We start from the raw sequence: 23173 nt of genomic DNA, 5'->3' as shown, positions 1-23173 counted from the left end.
GTTGCTTTTGTGAAAAAGTGGTGGCCTTCTATTGTGCAGAGCAGGGAGAAAACAAATGCTCTCGTGCCAAAGATTTATACTGTAGAGTACTTTCTTCACATTTGGGCTTTGCAGTTACAATGACTAGTGATACTCAGATGGGAAAGCAAGAGCTGTTCTTGTCTCATTACCCTACTTAAGAGAGATTTAGTATTTTCTTTTGCATTCTCAAATTTCAGCCTCATGAAGTTAAATCCCCTCAAGTCTGTATGTTACATGGGAGCCGATGCAGAAGGGCTTGGTTTGTCCTCTTTAAGCTCACGGTCTTCCATATTATGTAGACATTGTAGATTTTATTTAGTATAGTTAAATGAATACATAAGCTCAGCTTTTGCGTATCTCTATGTGTATGGTAATTTTAAGGATGATGAATCTTATTTTGTTTAAAATGAAATGCTTATGCACTTGCTATAAGGTTAAGAAAGATGAAGCCAGTGCTTTCATTTCTATTTTAACTCCTGTTATTTACAGATGTTGTCCTGTTGACAGTATAAATTTTTCTGTCATTTTCAGGAATGCTTAGTATTCACAGGAAGTCATAGCGTTCTCAATCTCCTGCTCTTTTCTTTTTTTTTTTTTAAATAGTGTATTATGTGAAAAAAGCCCGAAATCACCGCTGGCGGTGTAGCAATGTGACGTTCTGCTGTGCTGATGAGCAGTTGTGTAACCAGTGGATACAGGCACTGAAAGAACTACTTGAATTGCAGAGTAAGTTTGACTAAGTTACTAAAATTTACAGCATAATTTCCCAGGCATGTACATCAATTAAAATTGTTTCAATATATATGCTTCTTTGAACTCTTAAGAGCAGCTAATGCTCAAAAGGTAAGGAAACTGGGAATTGAAGTATCTTATTCTTGTTGCCACTATTTTGCACTTTTATAAGTGAGTGTTTTGCTTCAATCAGTGCTGTAAGTTTCCTGTACCTTTTTCTTAGAGGTAAATTATTCTTGGAAAATAAGAACACACTGGAAATTTAGCAGAGGTTTTAATGGATTTTAGCTTTGGAGGAAGTAAAGAGCAGCTGCAAGCTCAGAGATTTGAGGTCCTCTAGAGATCAAAGGATTGTACAGTTTGTAAGACAAGTGCGTGGCTTTTTTGTGTGTCTGCATCCATTGTCCAGTTCAGATAATAGTATAACTTATGTAATAAATTATCTACGTTTGGGCTTTCATCTGCATCTGAGAAGGCTAAAAGGAGTTTTGTAGGAGTTTTTCCTGAAGGAAACACCCTGATGTATTAGGGGAGAGTGGGAACAAGCCAGCTGCAGGGAAAAAGGCAGGCTGCGGGTAAGGACAGCACCAGCTCCTGCCGTTCAAGGTGCAGAGCAGTCATGTGGGCAGCAAAAGGGCAAGCTGGAAGCCCAAACAAGGTAAAGTAATTGAGTCCAGGGAGGCCTCTCAGGAGCAGCTTGAGGCAGGAAGCTGATTATTCCTAATGTACTTTACATGTCTTCATAAGCTTAAAATAAAATAACAGCAAACTCAGTTTGAGTGCAAATGTTCATTCTCTTGGTAGTAAACTATTTTGGAAAAGGTATATCATTTGCTTTTGGAAAAAGATGTTGTTTGGGTATGTGACAGCCTGGCATGGGTGAATTTCTTGTACAAGTGTGCTGATCTAAACTGTTTATTTTTTATTTTTTTAATGATACAGAATGCTATCTGACAAGATACAAATCTTATAGACATGTTTATGTACTGCACAAAAAAGGGAGAGTCTTTAATTCTAGCAAGCATTACCTGCTTGTCAGTATGGGAATACAACTGTTTTGATTGACACTGCTGATGCAGATCCATAGCTGTTTGAACAAAGCTGATAATAATATCAAAGGTCTTTTCTCAGAATGGGGGAGAGCAGGAGATGAGAGGCACAGGGCAAGCTGTTGCTGTTAGCTTGTAGTTCTGTGAGGTATTTTTATTGCTGCTTTATCATTTGAGGGAACTGTGTTTAACTTGCGTAGCAGAAGCAGGATTAAGTAAACTTATTGACAAGTGTGCCTCAATCCCAAGTGCCTTTGCTGGCCTTGTTTTGTCTTTTATCTTGTATGAGTGATACCATTTTTGTCTAGGGAAGAGCACTGTGTGAGAACAGCCACATGAAGTCACACCAAAGGTGCATATTGGCATATACCTTGTGCCTGATGGCCAATGGCAGCTTAGAAAAGATCAGGGAAAGCCTGCAGTGATGCTTCAAAAGAGTTAAAGAATATGACAATTTTGTGCACTCTGTTCATTTTGGTCTTTTTCACCTTTCTTTTTTGTATAGCTTTTTAACCTTTTTTCCTTATGTAGAGAAGCAATCTATTGTGTTTGTTTTCCCTTTGGCAGCAGCTAGACCAAAGCACTTGCTTGTATACATTAATCCATATGGAGGGAAACGACAAGGGAAGAGGATTTATGAACAGAAAGTTGCTCCACTATTCAGTCTGGCTTCTATCTCCACTGATGTTTTTAGTGAGTAATGAGTGTTTTAGTTTCTTAATAAATATTATATGAATTCTTCAAAATATCTCCACATGGCTTAAGTTGTTGCTGTTATTTAGCTGTATTACCAAGTGGATGAAAGATGGGGGAGAGGGAGAATGACTTTTAATTAAAACATGGGGAATCAGGAGAATTAATTATGCATCAATTGTTTCTATATTAAATTTTATAAGTGGTTATTTCTGAGTTATTTGAGGTACTTATTTACAAGACACTCATTTTCTCATATTGTAAAATATGCTGTTTAAATATAAAGATAGCATATACCTTAAAAAATTAAAATCATTTTTTTCACTTGCATTTTTTAAAATGAAATCTTTCTACCATGTATGTGGTGGTATTTGCCTCATTCAGTTCTCTCTTTGGCATAAAATAATTTGAAACAATCTTACAGGTAAGCTGATAAGAACACACTGTAATAGAACCATGGTTATTAATGAATGCTGTTCTCTGTGAACTATTTACGTAAAACTTTTACTTCATATTTCATATTTACTTTGTATTTCTTCATAGTAACTGAACGTGCTAACCATGCAAAGGACAACTTATTAGAAGTTAATATTAATAAATATGATGGGTAAGTAATTTATTTTGCTTTTTTTTTTCCTTTTTGTCTTCTAGCTGATATATTGTGGCCCATTCTACTCTGTCTTCCTTGTCACCTTTATTGAATAGTCCATTCGTTTTGGGATGTGTTCCTTTCTGTAGGAAGAGCAGCTCGTTTAGGAGAATCAGGAAAACTTGACTGTTTTAGTAAACCAGCTTAACGTACAATATACTGAAGTGTAATATAATGAATTTACATTGTTTTTTTGTTTCTTCACACAAATCTGATGCAAGGGTTTTTTTTGCTCTTTCAGAAGCTGAGCATTCTAATATTATGTAACAGCCAGAAACATATTTGCAAAAAATCTCTCATAACTACAATATGTTAAGGAAGTGTATTGCTTTACTTGCAGACAGACATTTTTAATATCAGAAAGCTGCAAAAATAAAATGTTTCATATGTTTTACAAGTGCTTATGCTAGACTTGCATATCTATATGTATGATCTTAATCAAGTGGGGGCATGATGCTGGCAAATGGTGCTAGGAAGTAATTGCACTCGTAGACTGAGTCCCTAGACTTCACCTGCTTTAAAATGAGTTGACTTATGTAAATAGTTTTGGCTATACTGGGATTATTTTAGTTTTACATAAATGCAAGGAAAGGAAACTGGAGTCCTGAAAGACTTAATTATTTATGTATTTTCTTCTAACGCAACTTATGTGTTTCAATGCTATAAATGTTAGGATAACACTGAAACTTGATGAAATCCTAATACAGAAGAAGGAAGAAAGCAAGTCAATGTCCAGAATAGTCTGGTAATGAATCTGGCCTGCAAGGTTCATCAGGGACTATCAAAACAAGGGGCTGTCATGTGAAATACAGGAGGAATATGTAGCTGAACACTTTAATATAGGTGAGAGGATTTTAACTCGACTGTAATATTTCAGCACTTACTGGGCTAAAACTATAAAACTGAAGCATTCAGTTAGCAGTTCAGCATGTAGTTTCTAAAACTTTATATTGATGTAAATTATATGTTTCATCATAACCTGTGCATATCTGTTTTCTCATTAAGTCTACATACTGTTTACTCAGAGCTAAAAATGAATATTTTTTAGGAAGTACAGAAAAACAAATCATTAAATAAACTTTTGGCTTTTTAAGATACATCATTTTAGGGAAGAGCTATAATATATAGGAAATGTTATAGCATAAAAGCAGGTGGAGGAAAAGAGAGAATCCTTGCCTCTTTAAGAAAAAACAGAACAAACATTCATTTCACATACTGGAAGTCTTTCAGCGTGTACAATTTACTGTTACTATCTGCCTAAAAAGTGGGATGCTAGTCTGCTTGAAAAAAAAAGGCAAAAAGCACCTTAGTAAAACCTCTCTTATGGTATTTCTTCACTTCACTTGAAGCCTTGCCCATTGACCATCTGATATTTGCAATTGATTTGGACATACTAATACTGTATATGGGAATATCTGTCAGCACTTACCCTTGGTAGGCATAGATATCCATTTCATCTGTCATCTGTGAATCTTAACTATTTGTTAAGAAGAGAATAGTATTGATTTTTGAATTTCAAACCAGATTAATACAAGATTGCTCTTAAATTGAGGCAGAAGTTTATGCTCATTTAACATCTTTCTTAGAGTCTGTTCAGAAAGATGACATAGGCTGCTCAAGTTGAGGAATAATGTAGCCAGAGCTTTGAAAAAGGAACTTCATCATAAAAACGAAGAGCAAACCCCCTCTTCTCTCCCATTCTCTTAGCCCTTGACTGAGGGATGAGCAGTGTATATTGTAAGACTATCCTCTCCATTCATTAAACAAACAGCTGTTCTTTTTTCAGGATTCCTTTATACTGAATATAAAAGATAGCTATGCTGAATATAAAAGATAGCTAAATTTAAATTAGCAGTACTTAAAAGATTAAATCAACTGACTTGTCCTATGGAAAAAGTGCTCATTCAGCAATATATCCTGCTGACTGTGTGAAAGAGTAGGTGTTAGATAATGTATTGGAAAAGATCGCCAAATAATAAATTTTCCTAATCACGTATGCTGGGTCTGTAGGCCTAACTTCAGATTTGTCATGTATTCCTTCAGATTGTATTTGAACTACAGGTTTTTTCAGTTAAAGATGTTCCATGTTAAAATAGTCTTTACATTGTGCTGTAAAATAGTCTTTTACTTCTTAGTATTTGGTTGGCGGTGGACTATCTGCTGAGCTTTAACATATTGAGGATCTATGTAGCTGCTGCACCAGCTTTGACTCTAATTTGGCTAAACAAAGTTTTTGCTTTTGGTAACATGTAGAACTGAGTGTTTCATTTTGAATGGCTGTGTAAGGCCCATGGCTTCCGTCTGCTTTATGGGCTGCTGAAGTTCAAAAGAGCATGAAGGCATGCGCTTGTCCAGTTTGGGTTTTTCCACGGCTTACATCCCTATTAAATGCTTAGCGCCAAGTATCACGCTTCTGCCTGAAGCCACAAGTGTTAGGTTAGCTTTCCTTTTCCATACCATATTTACATTTTCATGTACAGTATATATTTACAAAGCCATCTGTACAGTCCTGTTCTGTGTTTTCCTTGTATAGTGAGTTTCCACTGATATTTGTCATCTGCACATAGCAAGAGAGTATACAGATACTTTTTTTTTTTTCCATTCCAGCAGTTTCCATTCTAACATTACAGAAGTGTCTAGGTACATTTGTAGTTGAGTAGCTTGAATATGTTTTTTCCCCGTTTTGTTTAGTTCTGAGTTGACTGTGTGTCGTTATAATCTATGAAGTTGGAGGAGGCTAGAACAGCTTTCCTCAGTGTGCAGTGCCTGCCCCATGCAGAACTTTGCTGTGCTGTTTATTGACTGTTTGCGTGCAATCTAATTTGTGTTTCCTGGCAGTGTTGTCTGTGTTGGTGGGGACGGCATGTTCAGTGAAGTGATGCATGGTCTCATTGGAAGAATGCAGAAGGACTCTGGCATAGACCAAAATAATCCCAAAGCACCGTTAGTCCAGTGCAATATAAGGATTGGCATAATTCCTGCTGGTAAGAAAGGGTTGACTTTTGAGTTACTTTATTAATTTCTTTAACTTTTTGATAGTAGGCCTAAATATAAAATGTGAGCATTATTAGTCCATAAGCTGCCTGATTAAAGCTATTGGTAACCCAGTGTAGTTATTGAACACATGCAATCCTATTTGGAAAGGATGCTAGAAAGAAGCAATTTAGAATGCAATTTTAGATTTTTTAATAATGTAGTTGATTGGTTCTTTCTTGTTTTTATGTCTTATTTTATATAAATGAATGGTAAGATATTAACAGTAAAACTTCAGCATACCTGAAAATGTTAATGGTATGGATGCTTAGCTGATAAACATTTTTCTAGTTTAAAGTTCTCTGCAAATTCAGTTAGAATGGCAATGAGAGGCTCCCCAAAACCTCTAAACCCATATGAATGCTACAATTCCTTCCCCTAACCCCCAGTTGTCATTGCAAGAAGCACAGAGCAACTACAAGTGAGGAAGAGTCCTCAGGTTGCAGAGCTGACACTGTTGCTTTCAGAGGTGCTGCACCTTCTCACTTTAAAATGATGGCCACTTTTTCAGGCAGTCCTCACTACTGCTGTAGAGAAGCATGGATGAGACTCTCAGAATTCAGTGTTAAAAATGCACACCACAGTGCACACAGCTTGTCAGGCCCCACGGTCTTTGGATCAGCCTTGCAGTTAAGTTGAATGGCCCAAGTGCTACCTCACCCAAGTAAAAGGCTTGATCCCTGCCATTCTTTTAAAAGTGTGTTTATGAGATGAGTTCCTGTCTCAGAATTGAATTCAAAGATGCAGCTTTTTAATCATGTCTACTGTTTTGATGTCCAGATGAAAAGACAAATGGACTAGTCAGTGTCTCTTATGCTGTTTTGTGTTTTTCCTTTTGAGGATGGTTGACATTTGAATAACCTCAACCTGTGATGTGAAATAACCATTGTGACTTGCTGACTAAAACACCATTTGACAGATTTGAGAGCATTTGACATAGATTACAAGAATAAATTTAATGTAAAATATTGGTAGCCTTATGCCTTAGATGATTGATTTTATATTTCCTTATATCTTTGAGAAGAATATATCCACACCTAAATCATCTGATTTGCTGCTTGAAATAAGCTTAACTCTTTCCATTATATGGAAGGTTAGACAGGTAAAAGTTGTGTTCTGAATACATTTTTCTATTTTCTAATTGTCTCTTTCATTTTTGTGGTTAGCTAGTATATAATTACTATATTGAAATATTATCTGAGTTTATTTGTTAAAGCGTTATCTAAAATCAATTTGTGTATTAAACTTGCAAAAATAAAACTGAAATGTTCTGCCCTTCCTTTTCCTTTCTCGGGCAGATTTCTTCAAATAAGGGCTTTTGTTTACATAATTTGCTTTCAGAAATACTTGTCTGCAGGTGATATTCATGACCATAGACACAATTAAAATACCATAATCTCAATAGTAAGAGCTATTTCTTTGCCCCAAGAAACAAATTATTAGCATCATAAAAGATTTATCTTTTTAACAATTTCTTAATGCATTTTTTCCAATTGCAACCAAAAAGTATGAGCTTCACCAATATTTTAATATTTTTAACATGTATCAAGTTGCTCTCTTGTGTACTTTACAATGTTTTGCTCTTTAGTGTTGCATTCATTGTATTGAGTTGCTGCTTGAATGTGTGCTGCTTGTTGTATGCCTGAGCTACTGTGAGGTACAACCTAGTAATTGGTGCTATGATATAAATATTTTTCTTCAGGTCATTCAAATCCTTTAAAAAATCTTTATAGCAGCATCTAAGGAAACTGACCTTGAAGCTCTTCTAACTAAGCTGTTACAAAATTTTGGAGGATGGTACACATCTTTGCTGCACAATATTTAAAATGGTCCTGTTTTAAAAGTATAGGAAGACTCTCCTAGGAATATGATTTTCGTGTGTTTATAAGAAAAGAGAATTTACTCACTGAATAATTCTTATGCTTTTTTTTTTATATATCTCATATCTGTCTGTCACTTGGACCTGGAGTCATGTATGAAATGACCAAACTCATATATTGGAGGGTGGTGGGGAAGGCAACATGACTTTTTCTCCAGCTGCTAGTGCTTATCTGACTGCCATATGATCATTGCCTTTTGTGTCATTCTGTGTTTTATGTGATTTAATTGAGTTCAGAGCATATATTAACCCCAAGGGATACTCCGGTTGCCAGAACAGGGGGCTTTTGGAACAAGCGGTTTATTCCAAAAATGAAATTCTTTAAAAGAATTGAATTTTTCCTGAGCTTTTTACTGCCAATCTGAAAAACACAGCAAGTGTTACACAGCAAGTAATAAAGAATAATGCAATATAAATCATGCATAACTCTTTAGTTCAGCAAAAAAAGTTGTATTAAAATCCTAAAAACACACTGATGGGAACTATAAGTAAGCATTACCCAGGCTTCAGAGGTTTAGTTCTAAAGCTCTCTGTGTAGTCGTGTCTTCTGATAGATGCAGACAGTTAATTTGGTGAGGACATGAGCCTGGGGTCAGGTAACACCTCAGTCTCAGGGGCTTCATCCTTTTTATTATTTAGTCCCTAACTTCAAGCTGTGCTAGCTAAAAACAGCAAATTGCTGTACTTTTATTGCTGTGATTAAACTGCATCTTGCTGGCTGAGTTGAAATGTCTGCCTACCTGAGGTCAGTCTTTTGTGTTATTTTTCCTTTTTTCCCGCTTGCCACCCTAATATCACTGACACTTTCCTCTAGTCTTTTTTCCTTGCTGAGCTCACTCTAGCTTAGCCCCTCCACGAAACCCCCTAAATACCACAGTGCTCTGTGCTATGAAGTAATATTAACAGTCATTCTCTTTCCAAAACCCAACTCTGCCAGTTTCCCTGGAGAATAAGGGAAAAATCTTCCAAGCACTAGGGAAGATTGAAGAAAAAGCAGAAAAGAAGTGTTAATTGCTACAATAATTTAGACTTCCAGTGTTTCCAGCACCCTCTCACACCATAATCTTTTGTTGCAGTCGTGGATCTGATCTCTGTAATATGAAGTATTGAAACATGCATTATGATTTATAATCAAGATGTTGACATGTTTGTAGAAGCTGAGAATAGTGAAGATGACACCATCCACTTGATATGTGAAGACTAGATAGAAAAATGGTTGGGGATTTGTTAGCATGTTTCAAAACCTGAAAGAAATTGGATTATGAAGCATGCCTTACCTCCTATTCTAGCTTTGTCTAGGCTGTAGAATTTCCTTTGGAAAATATGTTAAAGCATACTATAAACAGCTGTTTTTTAAGACCAAATGGTGTTTCCACAACCTTTCTTGTCACAAAGCTTGTAATATTTAATGATTTCTATATTGTGATTAGAGTTTCAAGATTGTCCGATGTATGCCCAATTTTGGTTTCTAGATCCAATATTTTGTTTCTCCTTCAGCACTTAAGTCAATTATACTTTTAGAAAGGAAAGTAAAATAAACAGCCCAAAGTCCTTCTGAACTGTCAAGCAAGTCATCATTCTACACATGATGAACTGCTTTCTACGTTTCTGGATTCTAACAGGAAGGTGTGTAAAACTTTGAGTAGAAGCACAACTATATATTATATCACCAAAAATAATTTAGTATCCTTACTTTTGAATGCCTCAGTTGACAATTGCTTCCCAAAAAAGATGCAATGTGGAATTTCAAAATACTAAATGGTACCAGACTAAGAAGAATTCCGTTTGTGGTTGTTCTGACAGTTGCGTGACTATCTCCAGCAGCATCTAAGAGCTGCAGCGTGCTGAGTGTAGAGCCACCTAAAGGCAGTTACTAGTGATGCCTGAGAATACAGGTGAAACCTAGGTCTTCCCACTGTCAGCTTTGGCATGTTTTGCTCAAGGCTGTAAAGAGATGGCTCTATCCACTTTGCTTCCATACCTAGGAATTAGCTCCTGAAAGCAAGTATCTACTAACTTTCAAATCACAGAATTAAGCAGTCTGTGTTTTAAAATTCAGATGGAGAAGCTGGGTATGTTGACAGCCTGGAACTTAACAGCACTTTCCCAGAAAGTGAGAGAGGTTGTAATGTCTCTTTTTATGAGATTTCATTAAGTAAGAAATCTTAAGCAGATGAGAATGAGTGCATGCATTTCTTCCCCTTATAACTGATACAAAAGCTGTAATGTAATCCTGAAATCTTTCCTTTGAACCAGGAACTTATTTCCCCTCACCAACTGCTATACATTTATTGCACAAAATGAAAGTCTTTGTACTTTGTATGGAATGAAGTAAATTTTACTCGTTGGAAAAAAGTTATTGTTTGAATTTGGATCATAATATTTGTATCTATATAATCCACATAGTGTTCTGTAAAATAAAGGAGCAGGCTGAGAGAACATAATGCTTTTATTTGGAGGGAGTGTGTTAAGAATACTTGTTTTGAAAGATATAAATTCATTTCTAGTTGTTCATTTTTCAGGGTCAACAGATTGCATATGCTATTCTACAGTTGGCATTTCTGATCCAGTAACATCAGCTCTGCATATTATTATAGGTAAGTAGCCACAGTTCACTGTTCTGTTATGAAAACAATTAAAATATCCTAAAATAATAATTTTATTCACTTCTCTCTTTTTACATGTTAAAATAATGAATACATTAAAATAAGATCTCTTTGTTTGGGATTAGGAATCTTTATGATATGACATACAGGATGGTTAAAAATAAATTGCTTTTTCTACTGAAATTCACTGTTTTCAGGGGATCATAACTTTATAAAACTTGATATCTGCTGCTTAAATATTCATGGCCTCTGGTGTGCATAAAATGTAACAGTAAAACAAAGTAACCAGGGTAAGTTACTGGAATGTGTCTCCTCTTAGAGAATGCATCATGTTATCATGTTATCATACATGCGTTTACTTTTGAGTAGGAGTATTCTGTACTAATTATCCAGTTGTCCCGTGCATTTTCATGTTTCTACACCAATTTAGAAATGTGTCTTCTGCTTGACTGGAGTTAGCTGAATAGCTCAGCTGAAAGGAACTGGTCTCTCCACTTATGAAAAAAGACTAAAGATATTTAATGTTTGTAATAACTATGAGGAGGTTTTCAAGAGGATGGAGCCAACCTCTTCCAAGGGGGAGCCTTTTCATCATGGGAGGATGAGAGACAGTGAGATGAATCAAGAGATAGTCAAACTGATTCAACTATAAAGAAAAGCCTTTCACCAGAGGCTGTCAAGCAGTGGTTTGACAGTAGTGCCAAGCAGGGGACTGTCCACAGGAGGCTGGGCAGTCTCTGTCCTTGGAGGTTTTCAAGATTTGGCTGAATAAACCCCTGAGTAACCTGATCTCATCAGAGAGATGACCATGCTCTGAGCATGTCATTGGACTAGAGACTAATGCCCCTTCCATCTTGAGTTTTTCTCTGATTCAATGAAATATAGGATTCATTAATACTCAAAAGTTGGGCTGATGTGGTTATGATCTCTTCTCCTATGAAATTCCCTACCACTACTTCACGGTAAACAAGTACAAAATAAATATTTTTATTATAATGATCAACATTATAACAAGTGTTATATATATTTTTAGAATAACAATCTTTTTCACTTATTATTTAATCATTTTTAAGTATTAAGTGTTACTAGTCTTCAAAAATATTTTTCCCATTTCTATATGTATGTAATAAGGAAACAGTTGGGGAAAAGAAGCATATAATGTTGGAGTTATCATGTCCTGTTTGTCCTGTTTAAAACAAAATTAATTGTAATAGAACCTTGAACTTATATTCTTTATAGGTGACTCTCAGCCTCTGGATGTCTCCTCTGTACATCATAACAACACATTTTTGAAGTACACAGTGTCATTGTTGGGTTATGGTTTTTACGGAGATGTTTTGAAAGACAGCGAAAAAAAGCGGTGGATGGGTCCGATGAGATATGATTATTCAGGTAACTTGTGTGTTTATTATAACCTTTTATCTGTATTTAAGCATACTAGTTGATGCTTAGTTGATAGTTGAACAGTTAATACTTTCTATCTAAATCATGTTTCTCTGAAGCTTTTAAACATAAAAGCCAGACAGAACATGGTTTTACACTTCTCTTTGTATCAAGTACATTGGATCACATAAGACTCTCTATCCTGGGGATGCTCTCATTAAAGTTATGTTGAAATTGACTGTTTAGGAATATTAATTATTTAACTAATTAATTAATATTCTCACGGTTACATGAGCCATTACATGAAAAAGTTTAAGTTGAACTGTAATAAACTGCTACTGCAATTTTCATATTGTTGTGAAAAGAACCTTTGTTTTAATCCTTGAAGTTGTTGGTAGCAAACCTAATCCAAATTTGATTATTATTAATGAATATTATTGCTAGCACTGTTCTATATTGCTAAAAGAAATGTGTTGATAGAATTTGCCTAATAATAGCTGCCTAAAAAGCAAAGAGTTTTAAAATGTCTTGAATTTGGGAAGTTTTACTTACTTTTCCTCTCCAATCTAAACATCAGAAAACTGTAACCTTGAGGACAGCCACTCTTGTTCTTCAGTCCTTGGAAAAGGAAAGGGAGGAACAATAGATTGATGTATGCAGAGATTTGGATTTATAATAACCTGATGCTACTTAATACCTTTTTCTGTAGGCTTCAAGACTTTTCTTTCTCATCATTGCTATGAAGGAACAATTTATTTTCAACCAGCAAAACACACACCGGGATCTCCACGAGATAAAGATAGCTGCAGAGCAGGGTAAGCTAATGTTTATTTTTGGATATTTGACAAAAAATGCCTGGAAAAGGCCAATAAATAGGAGGTTAGAGCAGTTTTGTTTTTCTAATATCAAAACACTTGCTGTAGAAGAGACAAGCTTGCTTTTTTTAAAAAAAATGGAGTTTCTTGACTGATTAGGGAGAATACCTTATTTTAGCAGGTCAATAAAATAAAAAAAAATCTCTTCCCCCAGGCCCTGTCACTGAGTATAACAGCACAGCGCTCAATTGCAAGATGCGAGGGGCTGATACTGTGTTACTGCTAATGAATGAGAAGTCTGGATGCCTCATAGCTCAGCAAATAAAATAACTATTTAAAACTACCCAAATGTTGACATTTTAGTTGGGTCAGCAATTTCAGTAATTGTTTTAGTGTTAAGACAACAGATTGTTTTCTTGAGGATAGATCCTTTCAGGAATCACTTCCTATTTAATCATTCTTATGGACTATCAATATCCTATGCAAATCATGTCTAATGATCTTTACTTGTTTCTCCAATGAGGTGTCCTTAAATCTCCTCGCCTTTTTTGATTCTCTTTGCTGTTAATTCCTTGGAGTTGTGCACTAGTATTTATTCTCCTCCTTTATATGAACAAAGCTAACAGCCCAGAAGGAGGGAGTGCCTGCCTGGGCTCCAGGCCTGAGGGCAATGGTAGCCTTACCTCTGGAAGGTGTGTTTTGGTCAAGAAACAGAGTTGTCAGGTGAAGAAAGGAGGTGAGCAGGCAGCCTAGCATGAGAGAGAAGGAAGAGTAAAGTGAAAGGGTCTTTGCAGAGACCCTGCAGAGGTGAGAGCCTAATCCTGCTGATCAGCATGTGGCTCTCAACATCTGATGTCAAAGGCAGGGCTTTTGCTTTTATGACCATGGCATACTGTCAGGGGAACAAGGACTGCTGGGGAGCAATGGGATCCATCTGACAAAGTAGGACAACCTTTGCGAGCAGGCTTTCTAACCTCATGAGGAAGGCTTCAGATTGGGTATGTTAAGGGAGGATTACCATACCATGAGAAGAAAATGGTAGAGAGCCCTGAGAAGGTATCTAGGAGCAAAAAGGCTCCCCTTCTGAAAGCATTATGACTGAGGGTCCATCTCAGATGTCTGAACACATGCAACACAGGGAATGAAAAAGAAGGATTAACAGTCCACATACAGTTGCAGAACTGTAGTCCCACTGACATCGCATGGTGTGACAGGATTGGTCTCATCAGTGCTGCATGGATACAGCTTTTTCAGAGGAGAAAGAAGGTTGCACCTTGCCCAGAGAGACAGCACCAATGCCCACAGCTTTGCCTTGGAATGGGGAAGAGCTTGCTAGCTGCTCATGGGGAAGGGTTAGAGAGCAACCAACACAGATGTCAGTGGTTGCCTCTGCTACTGACACCACATCAACAGGAAAACTAAATGAAAATGCCTTCAGGCAGCTAGAGGAAGTTTCATGAGTGCAGGCTGTAGTAGTTATAGAGGAATTTTATCCACTCTGATAATTGCTAGAAGTGCAATAGGACTAGGCACAAGCGATCTAGGAGATTTCTGCAGAGCGTTGATGACAATCTCCATCCTTGGAGGTACTCAAAACTTGACCTATCAAGGCATGGAAGAACTTCATCTATTTGGACCTGCTTTGAACAGTTTTGGACCTCCAAATCGTATAATTTTGTGCCTCTGAAATGTTTTTTCTCACCTCCAGAGATCTTGAGCACATCACCTCCAGAGATCTTGAGCACATGCACTGTTTCCAGGGGTATCATGATTAGTGTCATGTCAGGGTCACCAGTGCCCTGCTTGTGATGTGGGACTGTCTTGCAATAATTTGAGTAAGACATGGCAGATTTAAACTGAGTATGTTTGTTTTCAGATGTCACATTTGCAGGCAAAGTGAGCAACAGCTGACAGAACAGCACAAGAAATGTGGATTAAAACATGAAGGTAATTTATGACAAAAAGTAGGGGATGTAGAGGTGTACAGGGTGTTTTACACCTCCAGTTTTATACGACCTATTTGTTGTACAACTTTTTTATTATTATTTGTTTTACAGCTTTTTAATACATATTGGTTTAAGTGTGAGTTGTTTTTTTTTTCCAAACTTTATAAAGGTAATTTAACATTTCTTTTAAGAAAAATATGTAACTAAAAACAATAGTAATATCATTGTTTCCACCAAATCCCAGAAAATTCTAGTAATATTCTACTAGGTATGTGTAAGTTCAGTGGTTCTTTCCTTGCAGACAAACATGTTCTGTGAGCAATGACTTTTTAGTCTTAAAAAGTAGTAGCTTTTGAAACAGATGGGGACTAAGATTTGTATATGTTAGCACAAAAGTCACCCAGTAAAGTTGTTAAACTGTAAATAAATGAGGTATTAAACTTGAACAAGTAATATTCTGTTTAGTGATTTCAATGTTTCTGTGCCACAGCCTTCCATTACTCAGTATAAATAGCAAATTAGATTTTTTTCCTTCTCTCCTTTTCTAGTTACACTATCCTTCTTCCCCCATTCCAACCCTTATGCTTCTATGATTTTTTTTTGTATGGATCTAGCTTTTATGCTAAACCACTGTTTTATGCAGTGGATTCTGCACCTTCGTTCTTTTAGCTGTGTCTCTACCTGTCTTACTACTGCTTCCTGATTTAAAGCACAAGTCTTGGTACACTTGAGGCCCACAGGTTAAATGTGCTGCCTCAGTTGGCAGAGTTTGGCTTCTTGTTTCAGTTTGGCTTCTTGGATAAACCTTCTTAGGCAGCAGGTTTTTTTTTTTGTTTTTTTTTTTTTTTTTCTTTTAGAGCTCAATACATAAACCCTAATTTTCATGATTCAAGCATTGCCCTAATGATTTAGATTGCTTGGTAATTGCAGTTTTTTTATACAGCATCTGTGTCTGCGCTAACCATTTCTAGAGAAGAAAAAAAAGTACCATCATTCCATAGATACTCTTTGGTAGCATAAAGCCTGTATATAGATTTCTTTATTAGCTTTAATTCCTGTTACACAGGCTTTTTATATTTCATTCAGCTAGTATTTTCAGTTCTTTGATATACTAACAGATGGCTAATTAGAATGTTTTTTGGTTTGTATTAAATTTATGCCCAGATACAGCCAAAGAAATTACTTTTAATAATACTTCCTCGGAAGCTAGATCTAATAGTAGGATTTTCGTAAGAAAGAAATTGTACTGTCTTTTGAGAAATAACTAGTTAGAAATAGCTAGCCTTTTTGCGTGTGTGTTTTCCTGATTTATATTTTTATTAGGAAATCTGCATTGTGTTGCTTTTAATCAAGTAAAAGAGCAAAGTCTGAAGAGAGAGATGTGGGTTAGTGAGCAATTGGGACTACTCCGCTCAGCATATCACAGGACATCAAGAAGATGATTGTGTTGGACACCGTTTACTTAAGTCCATTTTTCTTTCAGTAATAAACTCGCTTTCCAACCTCATCTCCATGCAGCACTAGAAGGAGAACAATAGTAATCCAGTACTGTTTATTTGCAACAAAACAGATTTAAAATCACTGCCTTTGCTAAACTTTTTACTCGCCTGACAGTGGCAAGGCTGAGTATGGTTTTGCAGTAGGGAGTCACAGATAAACAGTATAGACACAGTACAGACAGATCAATCCCTTTACAAGCATCCCCATAAACACAAAGAGGATCCACATAAAGCTATCCACACTCTAGCTAACCCCATCTTGCTCTTCCTACGATCCTCATCAGGATTGAAATTTGCTGGTGGAACATGCATCATGCTCATCTTGCTGCAGAAGAACACTCGTTTTCAGGGTGTCTCACTTCCAGATATTAGCAAGGATTTAAAATCTGTCCAGTATCCATGCCCATATCTATGGGCCCCTTGCCCAGTTTCCAGCTTAGATCCTTTTGGGTGTGTTTTTTGCTGTCTAATTTGAACTTTGCTGGCAGAACACACATTCTTTTTTTTCTCCTCACATGTTTGGGTCCTTCCTACTCTGGCCTGGGCTAGAGGTAAATGCGCAGACCCTGGGCCCTGTTAGCCAGTCTCCAGCATCCAACCTTTGAGCTTTGCAGATTCTGGTCTAACTGCTGGCTATTCCAGCACTAGCAGACCACACACATTGAGTAGACAGCAAAGGAATAAGTTTGATAATAAACTGCAGTGGTGAGGCGCAAGGCTTGGCTGGACATGCATACTAGCCAGCAGCTTACGTTCCAACAGCCCCTTTTACCACTGCATTTTACGTTCTTGTCCTTCCTTGATCCACCTTTGTCCCTTCCAACATAAACAACTGCCTCTAACTACAGTTTCGTCATTAGCTTCAGTTTTGCTACATCTATACCCAAATTTGATATTTCTGATACCATTATGTAGGTAATCCCAACCTTATGTGATACTACTGATGGGAGCTACATGGGAGCTGTTAGTCTTGCAAGGTTCAGCTCCCCAGGATTTCCTCAGTGCTTTCCTTTGTTTCTCTGCACAGTTTGGCTGTCCAATCACACCCATGAAATCCACGCTCACGTAGTTTCTGCCAGCTCCTCTAACTATTATCTAACTGTTATTCCCATGTTACATCCAGTGGTTTATCATGTTCTGTGTGATTAACTAAATCTCAGAGCAGGGCCCTGCATTTGCCTGCAGCCTGAGCAAAGCATTTTCTAGACTGACATACAAATCTGTTTTCTGGTCTCTTATAACACATGTTTTAATCTGCTAATTTGAGCATTTTTTTCTTTCTGTAATGTCCTGTTCAAAAGCAACATTAAAGATCAGCATTGAAGCAAATATAATTCATATTAAAACCACTTTGGTAAATGATGCCAAAATCTGAATTTAGCAAAACTGCATTTCCTTTGATTTATTACTGATCTCTCTTTTTTTTTTTTTTCCAAAAGATAGAAAAGCATTATCTCTTGATGGAAAAAGAAAACTTTATTCTAATCTCCTTTAAGTTTTCTATCATGTTTTAATACTATGCTATGGTTTCTTGAATTCCATTGTTCTTAATTCTTTTGCTGAAGAGTAAGTGGGTAGTAAGAGGCAGCAATAAATAAAGAAATCAAGGATGCTAGAAAAGTTCAAAGAGCGAAGAAGAGCTACAGAATATTTTCCAGGCTTTTTTTCCCCCGATGTGTATCATGGAAAAGATCATTCAAAATGAATCCACAGAGTTTATATCCAACCTTAAAGTTTTCTAGGAGATTTTAAAAATGATTCTCTAAAGTAAAAGTGAAATTGCAGAACTAAGACAGTAAAGATTATTAGAATTTCAAGGTATATGACTTATAGTTTATATATCATCTACAGTCTCATCAAAGAATCTCTTTGAAAATGTAACACTGAATTTTTAAGGCCCTGATAGTAAATATTCTTCATAGTTTGATCAGACTTGTTAAGTGTATGTAAATGAACATTGTCTTGTTTGTTTGTTTATTAATTTTACTCTTATCATCTGTAAAGGAACCCCTCTCTGTAGCAGTGGTCTTACTGCTACTTAGAACTATGTGCATCACCATAGACTATACTGAAATATTTAGTTCAATGGACTTGTTCATTTTAAATATCTGAGTCCACTTACATATGGAAGAGAGAAAGAGTGTTAGAGTTGCTTTTTGATTTTTTTATTGTAATGAGAAAGGCAAATGTTTGTAATGTAGAAATGCAAAGGCTTCTTTTCATCTGTTTTTACCTGATACAAGAAAAGAAATTTTAGTAGTTAAATCTGTGCAGGGTCTGTCAGGTTCCAGAAATTACCTCAGCTTCTTGGTAGTATTTATATCATCACACATTTAAGCTCAGGCTTGATGGAATCTCCAATTGCATAGTGTAAATGTGGTGAAAATAGTCTTCTGTATTGTTTTCCAGGAATCCTTGAGGATTTACATGCAGGTTCAACACTTTAGTACTTTTAGTCTGCAGAAATTAGGGTGAAAAAAGAAAAAAAAAACAAAAAGCAAAAATGGACTCCTGGTCTGCTACATTCTGGTCCTCGGTGAACCCTGAGTCTTATCCTGCCATTCTGTCACTCTTTCTTTAAGTGTAGCTTGCGGCATTGAGGAAAAAGTATGGATACTGGTTTAAAAAGCAATCAATAAGCCACTATGTCCAAATCATTATTTATTTAATAGCATGTTGAAGGGGAAGATTAAAATTTAAATTTCCTCAACTTTTATTTACAAAAGTCATGGCCTGTCTCTGTCTTGTCCCTGTCCGAAGCTCTGTAGGTTTATTCAAACAGCACTGATCCTGAACTTGACATGCATTTGGCAGAAATGGTCAGAAGTTTTAGCAGATAAGCATAGTCTTTGAGAGGAGGAAGCATCTTCTTCTGCCAACATATAAAAAATAGGGGGGTTTATTTTTTTTTTTACCTTAGCTATGTATTGACAATGTAGGAAAACGTCCAGTAAAAACTTGCCAAGAATTAATGCTTCATACTTTTTTGTGAGTAGATCGATTGAACTATATGCATGCTTTCATTTATGTTTTTTAGAAGATGAAGAAGAATGGAAGGTTATTAAAGGAAAATTTCTAGCTATCAATGCAGTAACTATGAGCTGTGCATGCCCACGAAGTCCAAAAGGTCTTTCACCAGCAGCTCATTTGGCAGATGGTTCATCCGACCTCATTCTAGTTCGTAAATGCTCCAGATTTGATTTTCTACGGTATCTTATCAGACATACAAACCAGGATGATCAGGTGTGTTTTCCCTTTGGCTATGAATTCTTCAGGCTATGTGAGTTGTAAATACTGACTTTTTGTATGACGCAAAAATAACTGCAATACAGATTTTAAAAAATACTCATATATTTTGTGTGTGATAGTCTTACCATGTGTATCATTAAAAAAAAAAATCCCAGTGTCATAGCCAAATCCCACCTTTGCTAAATGAATTCGATCTTACAACATTTTCCAAGTGTTGTTGTTTGGATGCTGCTTAAAATGAGTTTAATACATAATGTGCACTTGTATTTGACAGTGAGAACACAGCAAAATGATGTGCTTGAGGCCGTGAGAATGATATTTCAGTCTTTGTAAAATGTATAAAATATGTGGATTAGAATATAGTTACAAGAACTGTAATTTTGTCATGAACTGAAGGCTTTCAGCAGTATCTAATACATATAGGTGACCGTGACATGAGCTTTACACATTCAGCTTCAAAATTCTTCCTCACATATGTTACTAGAGCTGTCAGGATAAGCAATAAGAAGAGATTCACCGGTGGGTTTGAGTTTAGTATCTGTTGAAGCCATAGCTATGGTTATCAGTGATATGTAGGGGGATGCACTTATTAAACATTTCTCACAGCTTGATATTATTAAAATCTTCTGGTGATTGTCTGAACGGTAAAATTATGGCATATCTAGTTACAAAAGTGATAATTAAATTCACCTGTTGTTCATGTTATTACACCTGCTCTATAGAAGAGTTGCTATAGCTTCTCCTTCCCGTATTTCCTCATACCATACCCTAGGACTTTGTGTGTGCTGGCATATCTCCTCCCAGATTTAATCTTCATCTTCTCTTCTTCCTTTCAATCCTTCCCACTTTATCTTCCTGTATCCTCAATATTTTTTGTTATTTGAAGCCTTCTGCAGCTACCCTTCCTATCTTTTTCATTTTTACCAAAATTGCAACTAAGCTGTTTGCCTGGGGATGCTTAGTGAGCCTTACTATTTGAGCCACTGCCAATTTGATTGTTCCTTTAATTTATAAAGCCCATTTTAAAGCATATGTAATGTAATCCTGCAAACCTCTGTTAATAAGGGCAATCTTTTAATTGCCCTACTTATTTCTACCTGAATTAGCTAGTTAAAGTGATTTTATTTTGTTGGAGTGTAATAGTACTCTTGCTTTTCTACACAACCCAGCTCTCTAATGTGATTATACTGCCAGAGAAGCCTTTGATAAGGGCAGTGTTTCCCCATTTTAAGGGCATAATTCCAAAAATTATTCCAAGGGCATTAAGGGCTTGCAGAAAAGCCAGTGTGCCTTAAGAAGTGAAGTTGAACAGATCTGGAGGAAGATACCAAAAGACCAATCTAAGCCTTTTGATCTTTGTCATACAATAATGTACCTGTTTATTCATAGTTTCAGTTACCTGAATACGTATAAAGTGGTAGTGCGGTAGCTGCTTAGAAAGCATCATTGAAAAGTCAAGTTGTAGTTAGACATGATTTTTCTTTGACTTGTGTAGTCTTTTAAAACAAAAATCACAACGTATCCGAACTTCTCCAGAAAATTGGAGGGGACAGACTTTCTTGAATACAAGATGCTGCTTACTGAGTTCTTCTACACATCAAATATATCCAGCTAAATTGTAACTGCTTGTGTTGATTCTTTGCTTTTTCCTTGTAGTTTGACTTCTCATTTGTAGATGTTTATCGGGTGAAGAGTTTTCAATTTACATCGAAGCTTTTGGAAGACAATGAAAGTGCTGTCACGGACATAGGAAAGAAACATTTTGGCCAGTTCTGCAGAGATCATCCAGCCTGTTGCTGCAGTATTGCTAATAGCACCTGGAATTGTGATGGAGAAACTCTGAATAGTTCAGCAATTGAAGTGAGGTGAGCACCTGTTTTTATCCGTGTGTACCAGAAAAGATATTAAGCCTTTTTTGATTTAGGGGTAAATATGTCCCTGCATAGCAAATTTGAGTCTACTGTAAAACTACCTTTTTTAACCTTTCTGAAAGAATGTTTCAGCCATATATTGAAAATGATCATCCTGAGATACTATTTATACATATACAGGCATACAGGTGCATACGCACTTATATACATAAATATGCATGAACATGTATATAAATAAAATAAATATATATAAATAAAAATATGGCCCCCTTCTTTACAGGGGAGGATTGTGTCAAGGATAAGAAAATGTTTTTGGATTACAAAGCAAAGAGCTTGCCCAACTGCTAGAAATGCATGGATTACTTGAATTATGTATATAGTACATATATAGTATTACATTTACTTCTTAATTAAAACATACTCTGATTATTTGATTTCCTTGTTTTTCAGAGTTCACTGTCAGCTAATGAAGCTGTTTGCAAGGGGTATCGAGGAAAACTGTAAAGAAGCTACTAGCAACCTGAGTAGAGTTGAACAATTACTATAGATACTGTTCCTCGAATGGGGAGAAGAAAAAATAAAAGCTCAAGGAAATTGAGTAAATATGCATTTTAGTCAAATTGACAAGTATTTTAAAATTTGAGTTTTGATGGATTCAGTATAATTTTAGACATTTTATTTCATCTGTATACTATTTAAAAAAATAAGTCATTGAAATGCATCATGGAGTAATGTAATCTAGGTTACGTATGTTAGAGAAGAGAGGATTGGCATATGTATATATTCACAGTAATGCTGTATGCTTTTCTAGAAAGCTAATTTAGCAGTTGCATTGCAATAATACCTAGATGCTATAAAATACAGGATTTCCCATTGACATCATACAAGATATTATCTGTGCCCATGAGAGTGTTCTCTGCTGGATTCCATAGTTGCATATGACTTAAATGCTGGAAGTTACTATTGTCATTTAAATCATTTTATTCTCTCCTTTTTTCCTTTGAGTCAAGTTTTTCATTTTGTAATTCTGTCTACACTTTGCAACTTATCAATGCAATTCAGAGATGCATTCCTGGCTTTAAGTAAGAAATAACTATAACAGGTTAGAAAAATTTTGAAAAAAAAAGCACATGAGAATATACATCATACCTTATATACCCTATTTATAAATGCTTCCTTGCATGCTACTTTGGGGGTTTAAAGGGTTTGGATGATACCAAATATGACACACTGCAACTGAAATATCTTGCAAGAAGCTTATGGGAATACCTACAGTACTGGAAGGAATAGGCAAGGGAAAAAAAATAAATGTACTTTAAAACACCAACAAGATTTACATTTTAAAAAACTCTTATATTTAGCATATGAAAAGTCACCCTCTTCGGTAGTTATTTGACATAGTTTAAAATGTCTTTGTAAAATATAATGTTGGATTGTTAAGTTAAAAAAATGATTTGATGATTCAAAGCTTTTTAAGTAATTTTTTTTTAACTAATTATGAAGAAAACAATATGCATTGTAAAGTCAAGGGAAGAACCTGGAATCTGATAAATCACGTTTACTTTGCTGATTTTTTTTAATAACAAAACTTCACATCTATGAAGTGATTATTTAAATTGTATATTAGTTTGTGCATTGTAACGTGTGTTCTGTGTATGTGCTCAGGGCTAAATTTTGCTCTGCTTGCACACATTTATGCCTGCTCGGTGAAGATCAAAAGTCAGCCCCTGCTCTCTCCTAACATTTTT

At 35.9% G+C, this 23173-nt stretch overlaps 1 protein-coding gene across 2 annotated transcripts in view; it reads left to right on the top strand.

Annotated features, from left to right (window-relative positions):
• Positions 1-22503, top strand: part of CERK (ceramide kinase) — a 30188-nt gene extending 7685 nt beyond the window's left edge. Inside the window, exons 3-13 of one of the 2 annotated variants that reach the window (XM_088533243.1) lie at positions 625-747; positions 2370-2495; positions 3039-3102; positions 5983-6128; positions 10579-10653; positions 11902-12054; positions 12755-12860; positions 14737-14807; positions 19346-19548; positions 21211-21419; positions 21876-22503. In XM_088533243.1, coding sequence (XP_088389369.1) covers positions 625-747; positions 2370-2495; positions 3039-3102; positions 5983-6128; positions 10579-10653; positions 11902-12054; positions 12755-12860; positions 14737-14807; positions 19346-19548; positions 21211-21419; positions 21876-21972 — 1373 coding nt within the window. In that variant the 3' untranslated portion in view covers positions 21973-22503. Of the gene's footprint in view, positions 1-624; positions 748-2369; positions 2496-3038; positions 3103-5982; positions 6129-10578; positions 10654-11901; positions 12055-12754; positions 12861-14736; positions 14808-19342; positions 19549-21210; positions 21420-21875 lie in introns of both variants that reach the window. The other variant, XM_088533242.1, reaches the window with a different exon arrangement.
• Positions 22504-23173: the final 670 nt, after the last annotated feature.

The sequence above is a fragment of the Tinamus guttatus genome, unplaced genomic scaffold, assembly GCF_059628265.1.
Source record: "Tinamus guttatus ecotype Peru unplaced genomic scaffold, ASM5962826v1 Tinamus_guttatus_pri_ptg000489l, whole genome shotgun sequence".
Lineage (NCBI taxonomy): Eukaryota > Metazoa > Chordata > Aves > Tinamiformes > Tinamidae > Tinamus > Tinamus guttatus.
This window is presented reverse-complemented; position numbering and strand designations above follow the sequence as displayed.